This window comes from Elaeis guineensis, chromosome 2 (genome assembly GCF_000442705.2).
Source record: "Elaeis guineensis isolate ETL-2024a chromosome 2, EG11, whole genome shotgun sequence".
Taxonomy (NCBI): domain Eukaryota; kingdom Viridiplantae; phylum Streptophyta; class Magnoliopsida; order Arecales; family Arecaceae; genus Elaeis; species Elaeis guineensis.
In genome coordinates this window covers 122394784-122414799 of record NC_025994.2, presented here as the reverse complement: position 1 = coordinate 122414799, position 20016 = coordinate 122394784, and the positions used below count along the sequence as shown (strand labels likewise).

The 20016-nt window shown below is 36.3% G+C and overlaps 1 protein-coding gene across 5 annotated transcripts; it reads right to left on the bottom strand.

The window, feature by feature from the left end:
• Positions 1 to 3105: 3105 nt before the first annotated feature.
• Positions 3106 to 18319, bottom strand: LOC105037879 (zinc protease PQQL-like). Of its 5 annotated transcripts, none has more exons than XM_010913517.4 (21): positions 17901 to 18316; positions 15721 to 15962; positions 15511 to 15636; positions 14733 to 14870; positions 14461 to 14598; positions 14009 to 14266; positions 13761 to 13898; positions 12526 to 12595; positions 11743 to 11956; positions 10845 to 10950; positions 8669 to 8902; positions 7251 to 7415; positions 7014 to 7163; positions 6843 to 6934; positions 6342 to 6423; positions 6176 to 6259; positions 5957 to 6073; positions 5728 to 5838; positions 5558 to 5638; positions 4120 to 4314; positions 3106 to 3631 (listed from the first exon to the last, which is right to left on the bottom strand). In XM_010913517.4, exons 1-21 carry the CDS (start codon positions 17989 to 17991, stop codon positions 3554 to 3556), a joined length of 2910 nt encoding a protein of 969 aa, XP_010911819.1. In that variant the 5' UTR covers positions 17992 to 18316; the 3' UTR covers positions 3106 to 3553. The 5 variants fall into 5 exon arrangements, 4 of the variants coding, with proteins under 4 accessions (XP_010911819.1, XP_029119431.1, XP_010911803.1 ...); XM_029263598.2 differs by having other exon boundaries at positions 15721 to 15967; positions 17906 to 18316; XM_010913501.4 differs by having other exon boundaries at positions 15721 to 15967; positions 17901 to 18313.
• Between the last annotated feature and the right edge of the window lie 1697 nt (positions 18320 to 20016).

The window sequence follows — 20016 nt, the reverse complement described above, 5'->3', positions numbered from 1 at the left end:
ATCCGTTTAATATTTAGATCGAATTGAATCAGATAACTTATTTAATATGTTTAATCTATTTAAAATATATTTAACTTATTTTCAATCTATTTAACACGACCTATTTCATCTATTTAAGATTTGTTTAATATGTTTAAAACCTACTTAACATGTTTCTAACATATTTAATCCAACATGTTTAACCAGTTTAATTCATTTAACCTAATTTAATCTATTTAATAAACAGATTAAATAGATGGGATCGAATTATCTATTTAATAAATTGGTTGGGTTCGCATTTGAATTTTTGATCTATTTAATAAATAGATCAAATTTGGGATGATGATTTTCTAATCTGATCCGCATTGATCCGATCTGTAAATGATTCGATCGGATCCAATTGCCACTCCTAGTTATAGAGTGCCTTATATTTAGTCGAGCATCTATTTTTTCAAAAAAAAATTATGTAAAATATATATTATATCTTAATCAAAAAAATCTTATTCCATTATATTCATCACTTTAAATAAATTTTTAGAAAAAAAAAAGAGATCACAATTTCCTTCTCATAGGAAAACCAAAATTCTCTTCTATGAAACAGAAAAATTTTATTTCCATAAAAATATCACTTCTCAATATCTGTCCTTCAAAAACTCCAACAAGATAACTAGTATCGTGATATAAAAAGGAGAACATCATTAATCCTATATTGATGGCGAATCAAGAAAAACTCTAACTTATATGGGATGGAACTTTTTCTCTCCCATGAGACGTATTTTAAAGAAAAAAATCACGACCAAAGGTTAAAGCGAATAACACCTTATATATGTAGAAGCAGAGACCAAACCATCCAAGTTATAAGCACTTGACCACAACATTAGCACAATGACGCTAGAAGGAGAGCCTATGTACCTTTAACGGACTATAATGCATATCTTGTAATCTTGCCCAAAGTCCCTATTAATTGAGGAGGCTATGTTGTGGTGTAGGAGCGAGGGCATCATTAGTCATACATTGACTGTAAGTTAAGAAAAACTCGGATTTATATGGAAAATCATGAGGACCTATGTCATAGTGGTCAGAAGTTGAAGCAAATAATACATTATATACGTAGAAGCTAAGAGCGATCCATTAGAGCCACGAGCCTTTGATCGTAATATTGGAGCTAGAAAGAGGGCCGATGTACATCCAAAAAATACGATGCACCTCCAGCACCAATGTTATGCAAGCTGTGACTAAAGGTGAAGGGCGTGCAAGTCCAGCCTGAAGGGGTGTCATCATTTGGGCTCGAATACGGGAGCTCATCTACTTATTTGAATGTAGAGAATCTTTTTATACACCGCATCTAATGTAAGAAAAATGTATCATCCCATCTAATTGGGCAACGTAGCCATTTCTTTCTAACATGCATTTAATATCTATAGTTTTATTTTTTTGTTTAAAATTTTGAATGATGAAAAAATCCTATCTTTTTAAAAAAAATTATGATATCCTATGATCATATTATGATATCCTACGATCAAATTATGATTTTCTACTACAGAATGTCATAAAAAAGAGATGAATTTTTTTATCATTTAAAAAATTTATAAATTTTTAATAATAAAAATATTTTTTTATAATTTTTGAAAAAAAATTATTACAATCATGAATGATAAAATTTATATTTTTAAAAAAAATATTTTTTATTTAAAATTTTAAATAAAAAATAAAATTATAAATATTAAATATATATTAAAAAATAGTAGCCGATGATTCGATCAGGTAAAATGATATATTTTTTTTATATGGAATGTAGTGTAAAAAAAAAAAATCCTTTGAACGTATTGACTATTAATTTACGTCACACAACTTCACCGGGTGGTGGGGCAGGAACAAACTACCTTACATCGGCTTCTCCTGCTGTGTCTATCTGTCTCTTTCTCCAGAGCCGTCCGGACTCCGGAGAGTCCCAGAAGGCCCGAGAAGATGCCAGCCGTGGAACATTGGCAAACGAAAGTCTTTGACAATTATGGCAGCACGTGGATAAATTATATCCTGTACGGCGTGGTGCGCGTCTAACCATGTCGGTGTGTTAGGTGGTAGTCTAATCTTTCAGTTGTACGAGCTATGGACTAAGAAGCGCCGTGGACCCGTTAAGCCGATGTATGCACAAAACATGGTTGATATGATCCCAAGCACATGACAGTCATCTTCCAAATGCACACCAGTCATAAGGATGCATAGACTCAGAAAAGCATCCGATCTAAAATTCAACATCCAAAGTACAACTTCCGTTCGATAAGTCGTTTGCGGAGATGTTCAGATGCATGTTCTACAATCCTTACTAGACATGGTAGAACAAATTATTTCATTCTTATGTGGATTCACAATATTATTTAAAAGTTCATCTACCATGTCTTGCAATTATTTAGGTTGCTGGACCAACGGCTTTTCGTTTCTCCGATTCCTTTGCTGGGGCTTCAAACAATTCTAACCCCTTAACATCGCCAATGGCAGGCAACTTGCAGTTGCTCATCTTAGAACCCAATTAATACAGGTAAGGTAACACGTCAAGGACCTCTTGGCGAGAAACCCTGCCGTCCAGCAGAATTCTGGAAGAGGAGCCCAGAGAAGATGATACAGAACCGGAGAGGGTCATGCGAGGGTCACAGCCTCACAGGCCCAATCCCCGTGGGATTAAAAAAAAAAAAAAAGATGACTTTTATTATCCCACGTGGACCAGGCCCGCGATTCCCATGGTACCCTCTACGGCACAATCTGCTCGTGGGGCTCTTCTTGGCCTGCCAATCCTGCGGGATGGACCGGCGGGTTCTCTCCAAAACAAGCACCAGGTATGTGAGAGGGAATACATGGAGTATAATCATCGAAACCATTACCATAATAGCATTTCTTGCAAAAATGACAAATAAGAAGATCAATAACACACAAATTTCACGTATTTATCTTGAAATGCGCAGACCACATTTAAATTAGTAATCATCGAACCAGAGCATGCTACCATAAACAAGCCTTTGGGGTTCCATAAATCCTTTGATTCAATAGTACGCTACATTTGACGAAACAACTGCTGCATCACACCTGATGTCTACACGTAGAAGTCATGCAATCATAGAATACCACACGTTCAGGCAGCCAAATCTCTTTTTCATAATTTTCTTTCATCAATTAGAGGTTAAAGTCTATAAAATGATGTACATAACATGTAACTCCTTAAGCCTGTCACCTAGCACCGATACCAGCCCAAAATGCCTGAAATAAACTGTTTCATGTTTTCAATTTCATCAAAATGACACATTATACAGTATGACTAGTGCATCTACAACAAATCATACAGACACAAGCCTCGAACAAATATGAATGGGAGACCAGCATATGAATCAAAGACCAGTACCCCTCATTCCCTTGATAGGATCAGATCACTGACCAAAACAGGACACCAAAGAAAATGGTCGAGTCAGTGGTCTGGAGGTCTTCCAGTTTCCAATCTTCAGCGAGATACCATTCACTTAAAAATCCAACTACTAATTCTTTTTCCGCTCCTTATTATTGGCTTTCCGTAAAGCAGCATCTCCTATGAGTTGAGAGTACTTCGCGAGTATCTCCACAAACTGACTGCTAAAACCACTGCACCCGCCGCACCGGCCAAAATCTGTGAAAGAAGCCAGATCAGACGCATCTTTGCTTTCTATAAAAGAAGATTCCAAGACCCGAAAACGTGCGAATAATTCCAGCAGGGACAAGATCCCATCAAAATTGAAACCGTGATAGCTAAGATGTTGAAATTTGAGCCCAAATTATGCAATGTAATGCTTAAAGTTCTTCAAAACAATTACAGAGATTCTTTAAGATTTTTTCTTGCTATCACTAGTAGTTTACTTTGAGACGTGGAAGCAGTCCTTTTTTTTATTTGTACCGTCAGAATATCTTCAAAAACAAAACCAGATATGAGCATCTACCTATTGTGAATTCATGGAGGAGGAACTATAAGTAATAACATCTTCATGATGTAGAAGTGATATTGTTGCATAATAGAATAACCGAAGGGCAACTTCAATGATGCTTGAAATGAAAAACCATGTTATCGAAAAAAAGAACAAGGAAAAAGAAAATCTGTCAGCAAAACAACAAGTATCCAACCTTTGCATCTCTGCTAAACCCATCGGATCTTAATTGGAGTAAGGACTTCAACAACTTTAAATGAGATAGCTGGGGCATAAGAATGACTGCGGTATACTGTTTTTTGCATGGAAAGGGCAATATTCTTTGTAATGCCAATTGAACAGTGGATGGTGTCAAAGCTTTCCTAACTTTAGTCCGTCCTTCGTCTTGAATCTGCCAAAGGAGAAAAGAAAAAGGAAAAACTCTCAGCAGAAAATGAATGTTGTAGAACTTCAAAAATACAAACATACACATGCAGCGCAAACCCCACTATCATCAAAAGAAAGCTAAAAGGTGGGGGAAAAAATAAACATGGGATTTTTAGCACAAAGATTCTGATTGAAGGTACCTAGCTAATCATCAACACTGCAGTAGATGTCATCAACATTAGTGCATCAATGTGAGTGAGATTTTGATAGACAGGAGATAAAGTATTATTCCCACATTGCATGGACAGGAAATTTGACCCGTGCTTGTTTTCTAGGAAATTAAAAAAGTCAGGGTTTGATGGGGTTGATGTCACATTAGACACATCATTCAGATGCTCTCAAATCCGAGACTTGTGGCAAGCAACGCTAGTATCACAAAAGCCAAGAATTGCAACACCCACCAGGCAAAACAGGTCGATCCAAATATCAGTCAACTGGATGTCGCAACAAGATGCCACACATTGGAGTCTTGCATATAGTGTGGACAGCATTATGGTCTTTGTTATTTGGCGTCTAGAAAACTTGGAGCTTAGCACCACCTCTCAAATAAAAGTTGTAGATATTGTATTTCTGAATTCTATAAAATTCAAACTTCAAATTAGCCTTTCGGAGGATCTCCTTGGTGCAGTCAGTTAGTAGTTGAGATACCTTGCTTGACTAATGAAAGAAACACTATGGACCTGAAAGCCTAAAACTATGAAATAAACATTAAATTGGAAATTAGAACTTGATACTATGAATGTGAAGCCATAACAATATAAGTACTGTCGAAATTCAAGTTCTCAAAAGAAGATTACCACTTCAATTAATATTTCTGAAACTTTCACCAAACAGATGCATTGAAACAAGAAAATACAGAAACAGGTGGCAGACTCTAAAACCCATTAAAAGAACGTGTTCTATTAACACAAGCTTAAATTAGATAATATTAATTGGTAGAATTGCCCATACACTAAGCTAGTTAAACAATATCACAGCAACCCACAAATTGAATCCTGACTGTAAACATCTAAGATGTCCATGATTTTTAAATCTGCAAGACTTCCCAAATATCAGAGAAATTCTCTGTTCGGCGTATCAAAAGAAATCTGAAGTAAAAACAGTTGTTCCAGATTCCTAATTAGATAAAGACATCACTGACAATGTGTCTCAAATCACTGTGAACACTTAATGGAACCTGCAGCCTTTGCAATTGAATGCTGGTATACCTTAAATGAAGCACTGACATCTCCAAAATAAGCTCTTGACTGGTAGCTGCGCAAAATTCGATCTAACCAATAATAGTTTTCCTGCAAGACCTCCAAAAATTAATTGCCGCAATGTTCCCAGTATGATGATACAAACCATTATATTGGAATAAGAAATTTATAAAACTGACTTGTAATCCATTTTCATGGGCTCGCTGTTCGATTTCAAGAATAGTTGAGACATCCTCATCAGATGGGCCATGATTTTGGAGATACATTAACTCTTCCAAGGCAAGGTCAACCTAAAGAAAGCTTTCCGTAGATTATCATGAGGTGCACATGGAAATTTTGTGCAAAGATATTTCCAGAAAATGAATTTGCTACAAACAAACAGGCTCAAAATATAAATAAAGAACCTACAAGCTTGGAAGAGATATCTGGATCACATGAAAAATTTACACTTATATCACCACGGACATCTCCAGTTCTTGAAGGTTTATTCCCACCCAAGAAGACAGAAACATTCACTGAGTAGATCTGAAGTATTCATGCAGCTGAAAGAGTTAGGTATAAATAATAATAATAATGCAAGTTCATTATGTGCACAACAGAAAGAGAGTGGAATGCCAGAGGAAACACCTGCCCATGTTTAAACCGAAGAACTTGCATGATTTTTGTCTCCAGAAGTTTACTCAGAAATCCAACATAATGAATCTCTTCCATCTTGCACATGTCAAGAACAGGACAGATAAGACATCAAATTGATAAATGTATGCATAATTTATTTGATAAGTATGCATCTTACCATTGACATATTCTTCAGCACCACAGGAAAGGCTAGCTGGACAGAGCATTGAGCTTCCACCATAGGGCTGCGAACAACTTCTCTGCACACACAAGGCCCATCGCATAAGAACAACTTTTTAGCTCATGCATGAGGAAGAAGAGCTACAACAAAAGCGAAAAAAAGCAAACACATGTCCTATGTCTGCATTCCACATATGTGCACAAGGGAACGTGCAAATGAACATACACAAGTGAAAGAAGGCAAAAAAAAAAAACATGAAAAAGATCCCATGATTTGCTTCAAATGTAATTGTGTTTTTTTCCCCCTTTTTTTTTTAGATGAAGCCAATAAACAATTTTTTGCTACAAAAGAGAAGTAGCTCTCCCCTAGAAACCCTAAACCCTCACCACCCAGACCCAAAATATCCCCAGTGAAGACAGATTTGAATCCAGCTTTCTAGTACAACCACCGAGAGACTTCATCAGCAGGATAATAGAGCACAAAATTAACAGTGTCAACCTGACAATGGTGGCTGGAAACTTGAATGGCAAGCCTTTTAGGTCATCACGGTTGAATTGCAAAACTAATTCAGCAGGCCTTGGTATTCCACCCTCATAGAGCAGAAAAAACCAGATCAGTGATAGTAAGGGCATTCAGAAAAAAAATGGGCTCAAGTCAAACAAGACTTACCAAGTACTGCAGAATTAAAGGAAGCGATACAGAAGGATCAATATTCCCAACTATTACAACTGTAAAAGTAGAGGGATCCTTGAAACAATCACTGAAATATTTGCATGCTCGTATAGGATCCACCTTTCTCAGGTCACTAATTCGAATTGGCTGCATCAGGAAAAGCAGCTGAAAATAATAAATATACTTAAGATGGACAACAAACTAGTTCGACAAGTAACATGAAATCAAGCATACCCGAAAGAAATAGGAGTTCCCATAATTGACTTCTCGTACACGATTTGCAAATACAGTGTATGGGTCCCTTTCTTGAGCTCGAATTGCTTCTTCTGCCATTTGCATTACAATTTTTACTTCTTCATCTCTTGGTTCAACATTTGTAGTAAATAGTAGGTAGACGAGCTGCATGAACTCATAGTGATTATGGTCAGCATGTGTGAGTTGCTTACATGATAGCAAAGTTGTTCCCAGAAGAGATGCTATTTTATAACCATGTTTATACAGAAGTTTATGAAAATCACAATGACTACAGCTTTATATGCTGGAGTGGGGGAACAGCAAAATCACATCATGGATCCAAAGGTCCACCAAGCTTAACTATATCACCTTTATCGGTCACATGTACAACTTTGAAAAAAAAAAATGTCCAACAAACAGCATTACCAATAGCCAAGGGAATGGAACTTCAATTCTAGTCGAGTGGGTCCACCTATCAAAATCATCTAGATACGCAAAATTATAAAAATATTTAAATACCACATAAAAACATAACGCTCCTCATGGAACCTAGATACCTACCAGGAAAGGTCATTCAAGTGAGCATTAAATTGCCAAGCCAATATACACCTTCCAAACTATGAGGGTACCAATCCGAATCCATCAACAATTTATACAACTATCAAGTTTTGTTACCCATATTACCTAAAAAAGAATGTTAGAATTTACTGATAATTGCAGGTGCTATACATGCAATTCACAATCTGCAAGGCCTGGTATATCACTCCTGCCGGTGTTCACACAGATGACTACATGCATAAAGTACTTCCAGACAGTACCCTATCTTTCTTCTGAAATGATTTATGGAAATATTGAAGCCAACAATATTCTGTTCATTCTTTCTAGCTATTATTACATTGAAATCCACAATTAGATAACTTGTTGGCCTGTGCATGACTAATGGCTTTTTTTTACTAGATGTAGCTTGCTTTAACAAGCAAACCAATTAAACATTTGGTATTTGGTAAGTTATACTAACAATGATAATCAGAGAAACCAAATCGTCTTATGCAACCCTGTTGGCAAATGATCAATTACAACTATACATTTCAACCAGCAACAACCCTCTAGGATTCCCTCGTGCATATGTAAACGACCTTTATAGAGATGGACAAGAAAAGCTTCATTGAAAAAGCAAATAGAAAGCACAAATTGCATTACAAAGAAAACAGAACTTCTGTGAACACTATCAAAGTAATCTTTGTAAAGCAGAAATCAATCCACAAGAAAGATGTTAACAAAACTTGCCAAATGCACAAGTGGTCCAAGTTCTGACTACTGAGGATTGGAGCTTAGGAGTTCTCATATGGATATCTAGCTCAGTGTCCAGTGCTGTGTGCAAGATCATGTACATAAAAGAATGACTCACAAATACAGACCTGCAAGGCAGTTTCCAGATCAGTAGGGGAGCAATCACCAGAAAAGGTTCTCATGTATGCCCCAACTTTTGTACCGACTTCAGCTCTCTTACCAGCAAGCATGTCCATGAGCACAGATGGTTTGTAGCCATATACACCAATTTCCCCTGAAATGGTTGATCCCATTGAGCAAGAAATATATTCATCTTCTGACAATTCAGACAAACCACCGTACGAAAATCCAGTAAAAATGACCTGATAAAAATTGTCAATACCAACGAAACATAATTTAGTGACAACATAATCATTTGCAAAATGACATAATGACACATAGACGACACAACCATTGAACCAAATATCATGATAAGTTTGATACAATCATATTTTGCTAATGACAAAAAAAATCCTGGAAAATTGACTGCAACTGAAAATAAATATCAAACAATCTTAAGAGGCAGAACAATTTTTATGTTTTAATAAAAACTTCGAAACCAAAAGTTAACATGTCTACATACAACCTCCAGATTTGTTAAGATGAGCAATAAAAATTAAACTTCTGTTAACTTTTGTTAAGCTTAGAGAACAACTTGTTTCAGCCATTACTATTAAATCCCAGGCTGCCAGTCAAGTGGCTGGTTTCAGGTGATATAAACTGGTTTCAATTACTCGCAGCAAAACAAATTTGGTTTTGGAGCCAATGAGTTTCAGATCAAAAGATAATTTTGGTGTCTATGAGTATCAAACCAAATAATAGAAATGAATTACTAGGAAAATCCTGTTTAAGTAGCCCAATCTAACAGTCTCATTGAAACGTGAAACATGTTGGCCAAAATATTAAAACTTCAAGCAAGGCAGTGGATATTCAAACTTTCAGATAAAGTGGTTTGGAATCAAAATGCAGAACATGTAATTATTAGAACATAAAAATCCAAAGCATTTGCTGCCTTACAACTTTTTTAGTAAACGCCACAGGTATGCAGGAATGAGACAATCCCACATGTCCAAGAATAAAATTATCCATTTCTTTGAATTATTTGATAAATGAATTTGTCCCAAGTTTATCTCAAATTTACAAAAATAGCAAGCTTTCAGGGATTTTTGGTGACTTTTCTAAGTCATTATTTTTTTTTGGATTTTCGGGAATCGCACCATTCTTCTAATTTTGACAAATAATGCCCTCCAATACTTTTAGAAAATTTCCGTTAATTAATTTTCTAATATCCAGCAGTCATGAATTTCTCCTCGATTTTGCTGAAATATACTGAAACCAAATTCTCTGATGTGCTAAGAATGAAGCCACTACAAAGAGCCTACTTTAAAATCCATTAAAGGATGTGTTCACATATCCTGAGTTATTTCAAATAAGATATCCAGGTAATAAAAAAAATTACATATGAGAAATGGAGCACAAAGACAAGAGTTAGAATGTATTTCCAGAGAGAGAGAGAGAGAGAGAACATACTAGTGAAAGGCAAAAAAATAATCACCATCAAGCTAACTCATGCAAGCAACTCGTCTAAATGCTCAGTGTGTTGATTACCACATAATGTATTTGCAAGAAGTTACAAATTTCATTAAAAAAATAGTTTGTAGTAATTGGATGATCCTCATGCATTCAAGAAAAATCATTTCACATTTCCTTTGGTGTCCAAAGCAGATTTGATTTTTCACTAAGGATCAGAATTATAGAAAGCATTGCCTCAATGCGCCACACAGACATTCCTAAAGAATTAATTGATGATTTATAGTCTACAAAATATTTCTTGCAATTGTATATTTGGTTGGTCTTTTTTTTTTTTTAATTTCAATTCTCTGTGATTTAAATGGTATATTAATCCCACGACTAATCATTAAGAGATCCCACCTGCACAAGCAAGGCTGGGAGCTTTGAAAAAAAAGGGTAGGAGGGAGGGGGGTTGCTGATCATCAACTTCGGATATCAAAGTTCAAAATAAACAAAGATTGAGATAGAAAAGTTCGTTATCAAGTTCCCATCTGTATGCCATACAAATCATGGTCATCGCTAGTTTTGCAATGTGCATCATGTGGTACGAACTCCTGCACTTCCTAGTTTATGATCCAAAAGTGATTCCAATTGTGTACCAAAAGAAAAAAAAAAGGTGATTCCAATCGGGTAAAGAAGCAGGAAAAGTACAAAGAGATATGTCCCCATACAAATTGGCCTAACAAGCACTACCTGATCATCAAGAAAATCAGTACATTTATAGCAGATCCGCATGCCATTTGATAGGAGTAACTCAGTGACACCAATGCTTGGAAAATCTGAGTGTTGTACAATGCTCCTGCAATAAACAATTTTGAATGTGTAGATAATGTCACATGATTTGAATTAACAGCACCATTGTAGAATTCAACTTAAAAGCGATGGTCACAGAGAAGCAGATGGTAAAGACCACAGAAAAAAAATGTCAAAAAATCGAATGTGGAACAAAATAAAATGTGGAAACGAGAAAGATGATGTCCTGCCAATTTCAATGTAAGCCTTCGCTGGTATGTCATCACATACGTATAAAATTAAACATCCAAGCCAAGAGGTAAACTTGAACGTTAGAAAACATCCAAGCCAAAAAGAACATGGTTGTTAAGACAGATATGAGTAGCAGGTGCGATGCCAAGATGATACTCAGTGGAATGTTAGTTAACCTGCCTCATACCAAGAGCATATGTTCTAAGTTATATTTATAGCAGAGGCAGCAACAACAAGAAAATAAAACAATCTTATTTGTCCACTCTGTCATAAGCAAGATAGAACCAAATTGACTATACACAACTTCTGAATTCTAATACAACTTCACCACTCACTAAAATAGCATAAAGCCAAAACACTATAAAATTGAAACCAAAGCTAAAACCAACAGCCCTGATGTATCTGGACCAAATTTTTAAACCATACTCCATAGGTTTGTTCCTCAGTCAGGACAAACTTGTTCTCAGAATGAATGGGTCAAGTTGTTGCATACATCTAAGAAAGGACATTAAAGCATAATTAATATCATATTCAGATGAAGCATGGCAGCAATTTGAAACTTAAAAGAATCATGCATAAAAATTAAAGAGCAACAAGCAAAGCTGACCCTGGATTTGGTTTGTCAATGACAATTTCTTCAGGGACATGCTCATCATCCCAAGGAGAAATTTTCTTTTCTTCCTCGAGGGCATTGACTTTCAATACAGAAGCTTTCAGGTCTTCTATAGTAGCACAAGCTCGAGGTTCAACAATCTTTATTACACAGCTGCATGTTGTACAGAAGTTCACAGCAAACTTTGATACCTCTGCTGGAGAAATATCTGTTATATATTGATATAAAGTTAGTGACAATAACAAAAAAAGGCCAACAAAGGGGTTGCTGCTTTGACATGCATAAATTAGTTGTCAGAACATATCACCAAGATACGGATGGAATTGTAATGGCATCACATCCACAGTATGGAATCAGGTTAACAATTCTTTATGCTTAAACAATGACAGGAATGGAAAATATGTTTTCATGCCGCAACAACTGGGATGTATTTTCATTTATGAAATAACAGTAGCAAATATATCATTATGCTAAATATTGTGGTCATCAGCTTCCACACAAGGATTTAAGTGCCTGATCCTTATTGCATGATATTAAATTATAGTACTATGTCACATGATAAATTGGGTACACAAGGAGTCTACCAGTATTGGTTTGTATAATATGAACTAACCTATACACAGTATGGGTAAAGCTCATCCTTGCATCAATGTGATCACATTTGAAAAACAAAGCCTATCACAACAGCGAGGCAGGTGACCAAGGCCCCAGAGCATTTGCAAGTTTTCAAAGATATAATACTACATAGTTTCCGTTAAAATGCATATAATATCTTACAAGGAAGGAGAGTTTTCTGGAGCTGTGCTTCATACTCAATCCCTACAACAGGTTCCTTGCGAAAAAAATGCTGCAGTTTTCACACAAATAAAGTAATGTCAGTTAGATGCTTGCTGACAGCATAAGAAACTTAACAACCCACAAAGTAACCAATAATACAAGGCTATGATTAACTAATGCAAAATGAATTTAAATTACATCAAGTGGGAGATGATATCTTTCAAACCCATAGTCAGGTTCTATTCAATGGGTTGCAGTGCTGTATGACACTACAGGCAAGAGAACAATCGAGATCCTTCACACATAGGACATTGCATTGCTGCCTAACAGGAAAAAGAAACTGCTCAAAAAAGAGTAACAGAATCCAATACAAAGGATCAAGTTTTATTCATGGCCAGGATATTCCTCAAGTAACCAAAGAATCGATCAATAGAATCAAGGATTCTAGCCTACTTCAAGCTATTTGCTGGTTGGGTCTAGTCAGAATCAGAAGATTTCAGCTCAGGTGAGTCCAGAAGAAAGTAATTAGAAGTATATCTTAAGGCATACATGTCAGAGCAAATAATTTGTAGAATCAGGATCATGCATTATTTGGTATCTGAGGGATTAAGATTTGGAAACAGATGCAACACACTCAGTCAAAATTGGTTTAAATTTAGCAATTAAATGTGATCCATTAACAGCCCCATATAGATCAAACTCTGTCCCTCTAAGACTTGGATCTATATGAAATTTACAATTTCATTTGTACTGGTGAAACAGAAAAAGAAAATAATTAAATAGCCGGGACTCAACAAAAGAACACTTGGAGAAGTCTAGGGTAAAAATATCATTAGTTTATATTCCCATCAAACCTGGCAAAATCAGTTCATGTCTCCACAAAGTATAATGGCCATCAGCAAAGAAAAGAAAATAACAACAACAAAGCATAGCTCTTATCTATAGAACTTCCATGGAAAATGAATGGTAAAAGATGCTCAAAATGCACATGAATATTATTCAATATCTTAAACAACCAAAAGGATCATCTTTGACAAGATATGGGACAAGTTTATTAGCAAGATGATTTACAGTGGAAAAGACTTCTTCAAAATGCGCTTTAAAAGGCATAAGTAACATGAAAAGCAACATTTTCCCAGATAATGCAATTAATTATGGAAAATACAGGTGTACAGTTCAAGGCAGTGAAAACAGAAAAGAAAGTTGAATAATATGGAGAAAACGATCTGGATTACCTGCAAATACTCATCTCGCAGACTAGTTGATTGCATTTGATCCCGCTCTAAATATGCAGATTCAATTTCGGACATCATCAAAGCACGTACAATGGATATTTCACGCTCTGAAAAGCCATGTAGCCGAACCCTAGCAACCTGAAAAGCCATTTAGCCAGAAAAATGATTAAGAAAAAACTCATCCCCAGATGTGAACTGGATTATCAAAAAAAAGTGCATATTTTTCAAGATGTCAAAGCTAGAAATACCTCCATTAGCATTGACTCAAGGGCCTCAATGGTCCCTCTTTCTCTGCAACTTGAGGTCATAATATAAGCCTTAATAGGACGAACAAGAGCATCTGCAGCTGAAGAGCAAGAAAAGTATGGTGGATCTTTTCTGCGGGATATCTTAAAAAACCTCTGGTTCAAAGCACAATGGAACATTGCTTCTGCTAGTGAATCCCTGTAATCCTTCACAGTTCTCATCTCATCCACAGGAATCTTGCAGCTGATCATTACCGCGGACTGTTTTTAGCCACCCAAAGAGAACAAATCATAAATAACATTTATACATGATTTTACTTTAATGTATTACTTGCACATGCGGACATATATATGGCTGTGAGTGCAAATGCATCTTCTTGTTTATATATGTGCAAGTGTCCAAACTTTGAACACTCACATGCATTCAATGGTGTAATGTACAACAAAGTGCTCACCCCAGCAGCTTCAGATTCAACAAAGCAGGAGAAGCGGGGTTCTTCATGCGATGGAACAGGGAAATCTGGTATAACTGGAGGGGGGCCAGAGATAGAAACTTTTTGCCCAAAATGAGCCCTTATTAATTCAACTACACTCTGCAAAAATAATTATATTGCATGAACAAGATTCTTTGAACAGAATCAACCATTTTACTTGGAATGTTGGTTCAGAAAGTAGATTTTAAAAAAATATATTAGAAGAGTCGGAATTTAGAAAAAAAAATCCAAACCTTTGTATCAGAAAAATCGCCCACAGCAACAACAGCCATATTTTGTAAATGATACCACTTTTGGTAAAATTGCTTGACAGTTTCGGGAGTAACTGTTCGAATTACCTTTTCCAGCCCAATTGGTAGACGTTCTGCATACTGCAATAAAGTAACTGGTCATATGATAGTACAACATGATGCTACTTATTTGAACATGAACCCAAAATCTAAGATAACTTCAGAAACGACAATAATGTCAAAAATAACCACACACACACACACACACACACACATAGAGAGAGAGAGAGAGAGAGAGAGAGAGAGAGAGAGAGAGAGTTGGACTACTCTTGAGAAAAGAGGGTATCTACTCGCAGGTCAAAAATCATTAATCTGGCACCCAAAACAAAGATCCACATTGCTGATAAAAAATGCCTAAAAATTCACATGCTTTAGTTTACCTATGCATCAGTAGACACCAAAATAAACAGTTAAAATGATACAAGATCATATTTTGCGAACATCTAAGCATTAAAATCTATCGATTTTCAGTCTACACATGTTTTAAATGTATAAATCATGATCAATAAGGTGGATTCTTAATTCAAATACTTTATCATGTAATTCAGCATACTAGCACAATGAAAATTGTCTATTTTTTCATCTACTTGATGCATAGGACAGAGACCACAATAAATTTTGATTTCTAAACATTTTTAATGGTGCAGATTATGATCCAGGGTGCTCGCGCGCATGCGCATGCACATACATACATATATATGTGTAAACAAAAAAGAAGCACCTTTGAACCTTCAAACATTAGAATCCAGTGTGCATCCTGCATGCGACCTGCAGCATTACGCCCCCCTCGATATTCTTCCAGGACAGCACCACGTTCTTTTTCTAAATCCTCTGCTGAAACCCGAACCTACATCATGTTTAGGATCTAAGTAAAACAATTAAATGTTGAAACAGTGGACTAAGCAGATCATAACAAAGAGCCTGCTCCAACCTCAGAGCTGAATTCTGCCAGAACTGATATAGCCTGTGATAGGAGGTCAGGCTTGTCCACAGGAACAAGTAATTCATATATAGTCTCATCAGAAGAAGTCAGTGCATTCTGGCAGGCACCAAACTCAGCCCCAATGCTTTCTAGGAATTTAATGATATCATGGTTCGTATATTTCTTTGTTGCACTAAAAGCAAGGTGTTCAACAATGTGAGCAACCCCACGTTCCTCCTCCTCTTCCAAAACTGAGCTGCCATAAAGTCCAATAAAATAATGTTTTCACATATCCAGCAAGAAGAAAATTAACTCTTAAAAATACAAACAACTTCCAATATGAGGCCATGATGCAATCAACTCTTCTATCCACTTGTCAAATAAATTCCAAAAAAGTACTACATTAGACAGAGTAGTGGAAAAGCAGGACATGAAAGAACAAAAAAATAAGATCAAGCCACCAGAGAATGATAGCATTATGATCCTGATGAATAGGTAGTTGTTTCAAAACCACTGTACATCACCACATCCTCAAAAACACAATCTTTCACCACAGTCCTAGAAAACACTCAACTTAAAGTCCATTTAAAGTTCTATTTAAACAGTTTTTTTTACGTATGTGTGTATATATGTATGTCAAGAACAACTGGATTAGGAGTCAATCTGCAAAGTTATAACTTTATATTTAGTTCTCACTTTAGTCCACATCAGTAAATTGGCTTCTCTAGACCTATTAAAGTGGGAGACTAATACACATGAAAACACGGGAACAAAGATCTTCAGTTCCAAACAGAAAGTCTCAACAAGTTGCTAGAAACTCTGAAATTTCTGATGTGGTAGATTAATGTAATCCTTGAGCTTAGGATCCTTGCTATTTAATGATGACTTTTAAGATTTATTTTTTGTAACTCATAAAGTTAGTTGTATAAACTACGAATACTTTTTTTAATGTTAAAAGCAATGCTCAAGAAGGAGACTAGAAGAGGAGACAAGACATGATAGGTTAAACATCTCACTTGCTTCTTCTGGTGGACTGGCAAACTATCCAGGGAACAAGAGACGGTCCGGTCATCTCGGACCAGAGCCAAGAACCAGAATAGCCCTCACTTGTTGAATTCAACCAGAAACAGAGGTTGTTATCTCTCTTGCTAAATAATAAAAAAACTCACAGTCTGAAGAGCCCTGGATTACTGCAGCAACAACCGAGCTTGTTGGAATAGCTGCTCGAGTCAGCCAACCTTTCCGGGGCACGGCAATTTACTGAATGTCCAGTATATGCATGTAATTACCATCCAAATAAAACTGGTGGACTGTCAATTTATATTCCTTTATAAAAAAAATTATATCATTTAAAACCCAACATCTAGGCGAAGCCTGATGGTAAACGTTCAGCATACAGTTTCATATATAATGGCATAAAACCATTTTTATCTATGATTAAGTTAGACCTTACGTTGAAACCAAGGCTATGAATGAAGCATTTACATCTAAGATCCAACGGCATCAGAGATTCTTTGAAACTGAAATAATTACGTGGGTTGTGAAATGTGTGGAGGAGGCATTCCTTCCCAAGCTGAGCAAATATCCGTTTGTGTATTGCTGTATGTTCTCAACTTCATTAAAAAGCCATATCAATCTAAGTAGGCTCGTCAGATTATTTATGGAAATCTCTATCGTATAAAATGCATTTCTATTCTAATGTTAAAGAAGCCGAAGATTTAAAAAGAAAAGCATCAAAATCGCAGGATCACCACTCATCCAGAACCCATCTCTCGATATCGACAGCAAATATATGTAGAACCACTCCAAAACAGTAAAATCCTACTCTAAGTGAAGAACTTCACGCATGACTGTCAATTCCAAGAACAAGAATCCATAATCTTCCCTTGATGACCGATTTCTTGATAGCCGGATATCAAGAATCAGGAAATCGCTAGCATAACCACAGAATGACACTGGAAAGAGAATATAACTCCTAAATTCCTCCCACATTCAACGAAAACATAAAAATAAACAAATTCCCAAAGAAACCCTACCAAACCCACTCGATGTATTCATTGTCCCACGAGAGGGAAAAGAAAGGCAACAAAAAAACATCCATCAAAATCCAAACACTAAAAACTTATAACCAAGCAGAAACGAATCAGGGAGAAGTGTAGGAGGAAAGAGGTGGGAGGGAGTCGACTCACCCGACCTTGACGGCAAGGGCGAGGGCGGCGCGCATCCGGGGCTTGGGGTTGGAGCGGACGTAGTAGGTGAGGCCGTTATCAAGGACGCCATAGACGACGCCGACGGGCTCCTCCGCGAGGGGCTCGTCCATGGCGACGCTCACCAGCTTCAGCGAGCGGAATCCCTGCCTCCGCCCCCCGATCGACGGCGCCTCCGTCGGAAGCAAATCCATGGATTTGGCCCCTCCTCGAAGTCCGGCCCCTCTAAATAAACGCGAGACAACGGGGAGAGAGAGACACCGAGACTTTGGGGAGGGGAACAAGAGGGGAGAGAGGACCTTGGGTTGGACTGGTGGAGGGGCTTTGGAGAGAACTATGTGGGCTTCGCTGTCGCCTCGTCCGTTTGGCCGTCTTCTGGTACCGGGTTCTTGGGTTGAGGGTCTCCGCCTTGTTGGTTCTTATCCGTTCCCGGGTCTTGTCTTGGGGTTCCAGCCGGGTCTAACGTCCGGACGGTGGGATATTTTGCGGATCTCTGCGAAGCACTGCTTTCGCCCACCCTTTCTGACGCGCGGGCCCCACAGACGCGAGGGAGCCGGTGAGCAGATAGGTGGTGTATCCATATATTTCGTCAACTTCCTCTCCTTGTGTTCGGCCTTTTGGGGTCATTAGCTTCAAGCATACGCGATTGCATAGAAATTTATATGCGGACCGTGAAGATGGTATCTGGGGATTGCGGAGAAATTATGAGGCGGGATAAAATAAATCGATCTAATTTCCACTGGGATGAAATGAATCCATCCAGCTTAGATGTACGGTGGATCAGTCCATTAACATTGTTTGAATGCAATGACCACGTGTGACGTCTGCATGGGCATGGAACGGTTCTTGGTGAACCATCTTCGGAATGATGATTAGGATGTTACACCACAGGGCGTTGACAGATCTGCGCAACAACAGATTGTGAGTATTTTATCCAAATGATATAAATATAAATTTTTTATTTAAATAATATAAAATTAAATTTATTTATTAAATTAATATAAAAATTAAAAATATTATTTAAAATTATTTTTTAAAAAAAATATTATTTTAAATGATGATTTCTGCCTAATCAATCCAATTCTCTGCGGTCTACGTAAAAATCAAATAAAAAAAATAAAAACATCGTTATAGTTGGCACTTGTAAAGTGACCTTCTTGCTATGTTTCTAAAAACATCAGCTGTCATTCACAATAATATTTTTTTTTTTTAGGCTCCACGTAGGCTGTGGAGGGTTGAGCTGATTGGACAGAAAGCACTATTTGAAATAATATTTTTTCGAAAAAAATATTATTTCAAATGACGCTTTTAATTTTTGTATTAGTTTGATAAATAAGTTCAAACGTGCATTATTTAGATAAAAAAATTATATTTCCATCATTTGGATAAAACACTCCACAGATGGAACTTTGGATCATTCTCTCACCCATAAAGCCGTTGTATTTATTTATGCCAGATGTAAAGAAATGAAACGGCACCATGGGATGATATGCCAATGGATTATATTCAATTTGAAGATAATGTGGGGGCTCTTCATGGACTGTATGTTTGTAGATCATAAATAGATCAATTCATTTTTGATATAAATTTATATAAATTAATTTCGAAAACCATCCGTTTATTAAACGGATCAATATTTACAATCTACACACAACCTGCTCAATAAATGGATCACCTGCATAAACATGATTATTAAATGGATTATATCCGATTAACACAAATACGATCTATTTATGATACGATTGTAAAATTACAAAAAAATACCTACTTCAATAAATTTAATAATAATATAAATAATATAATAACATAAGTATATAATCGACAACAAAATAATATAAAAAATTTATCTATCTATACTAACATAATCATGAAAAATTCATAAACAGTTGTCACACAACATTAAAATTACAAATGATTTCTTCAAAAATACAACAAACATCATGTTGTTTTAAAGTTTTTCAAAAAAAATCTCGCCTTTTAAAACTTTTATAAAAATATTAGAGGGTTAGGTGAGTTGGATCAACCTGTAAACTTATACGAATTTTATGGATTATAATTATGTAAACTCATTTTTGATCTGAATCCATATAAATTTCAA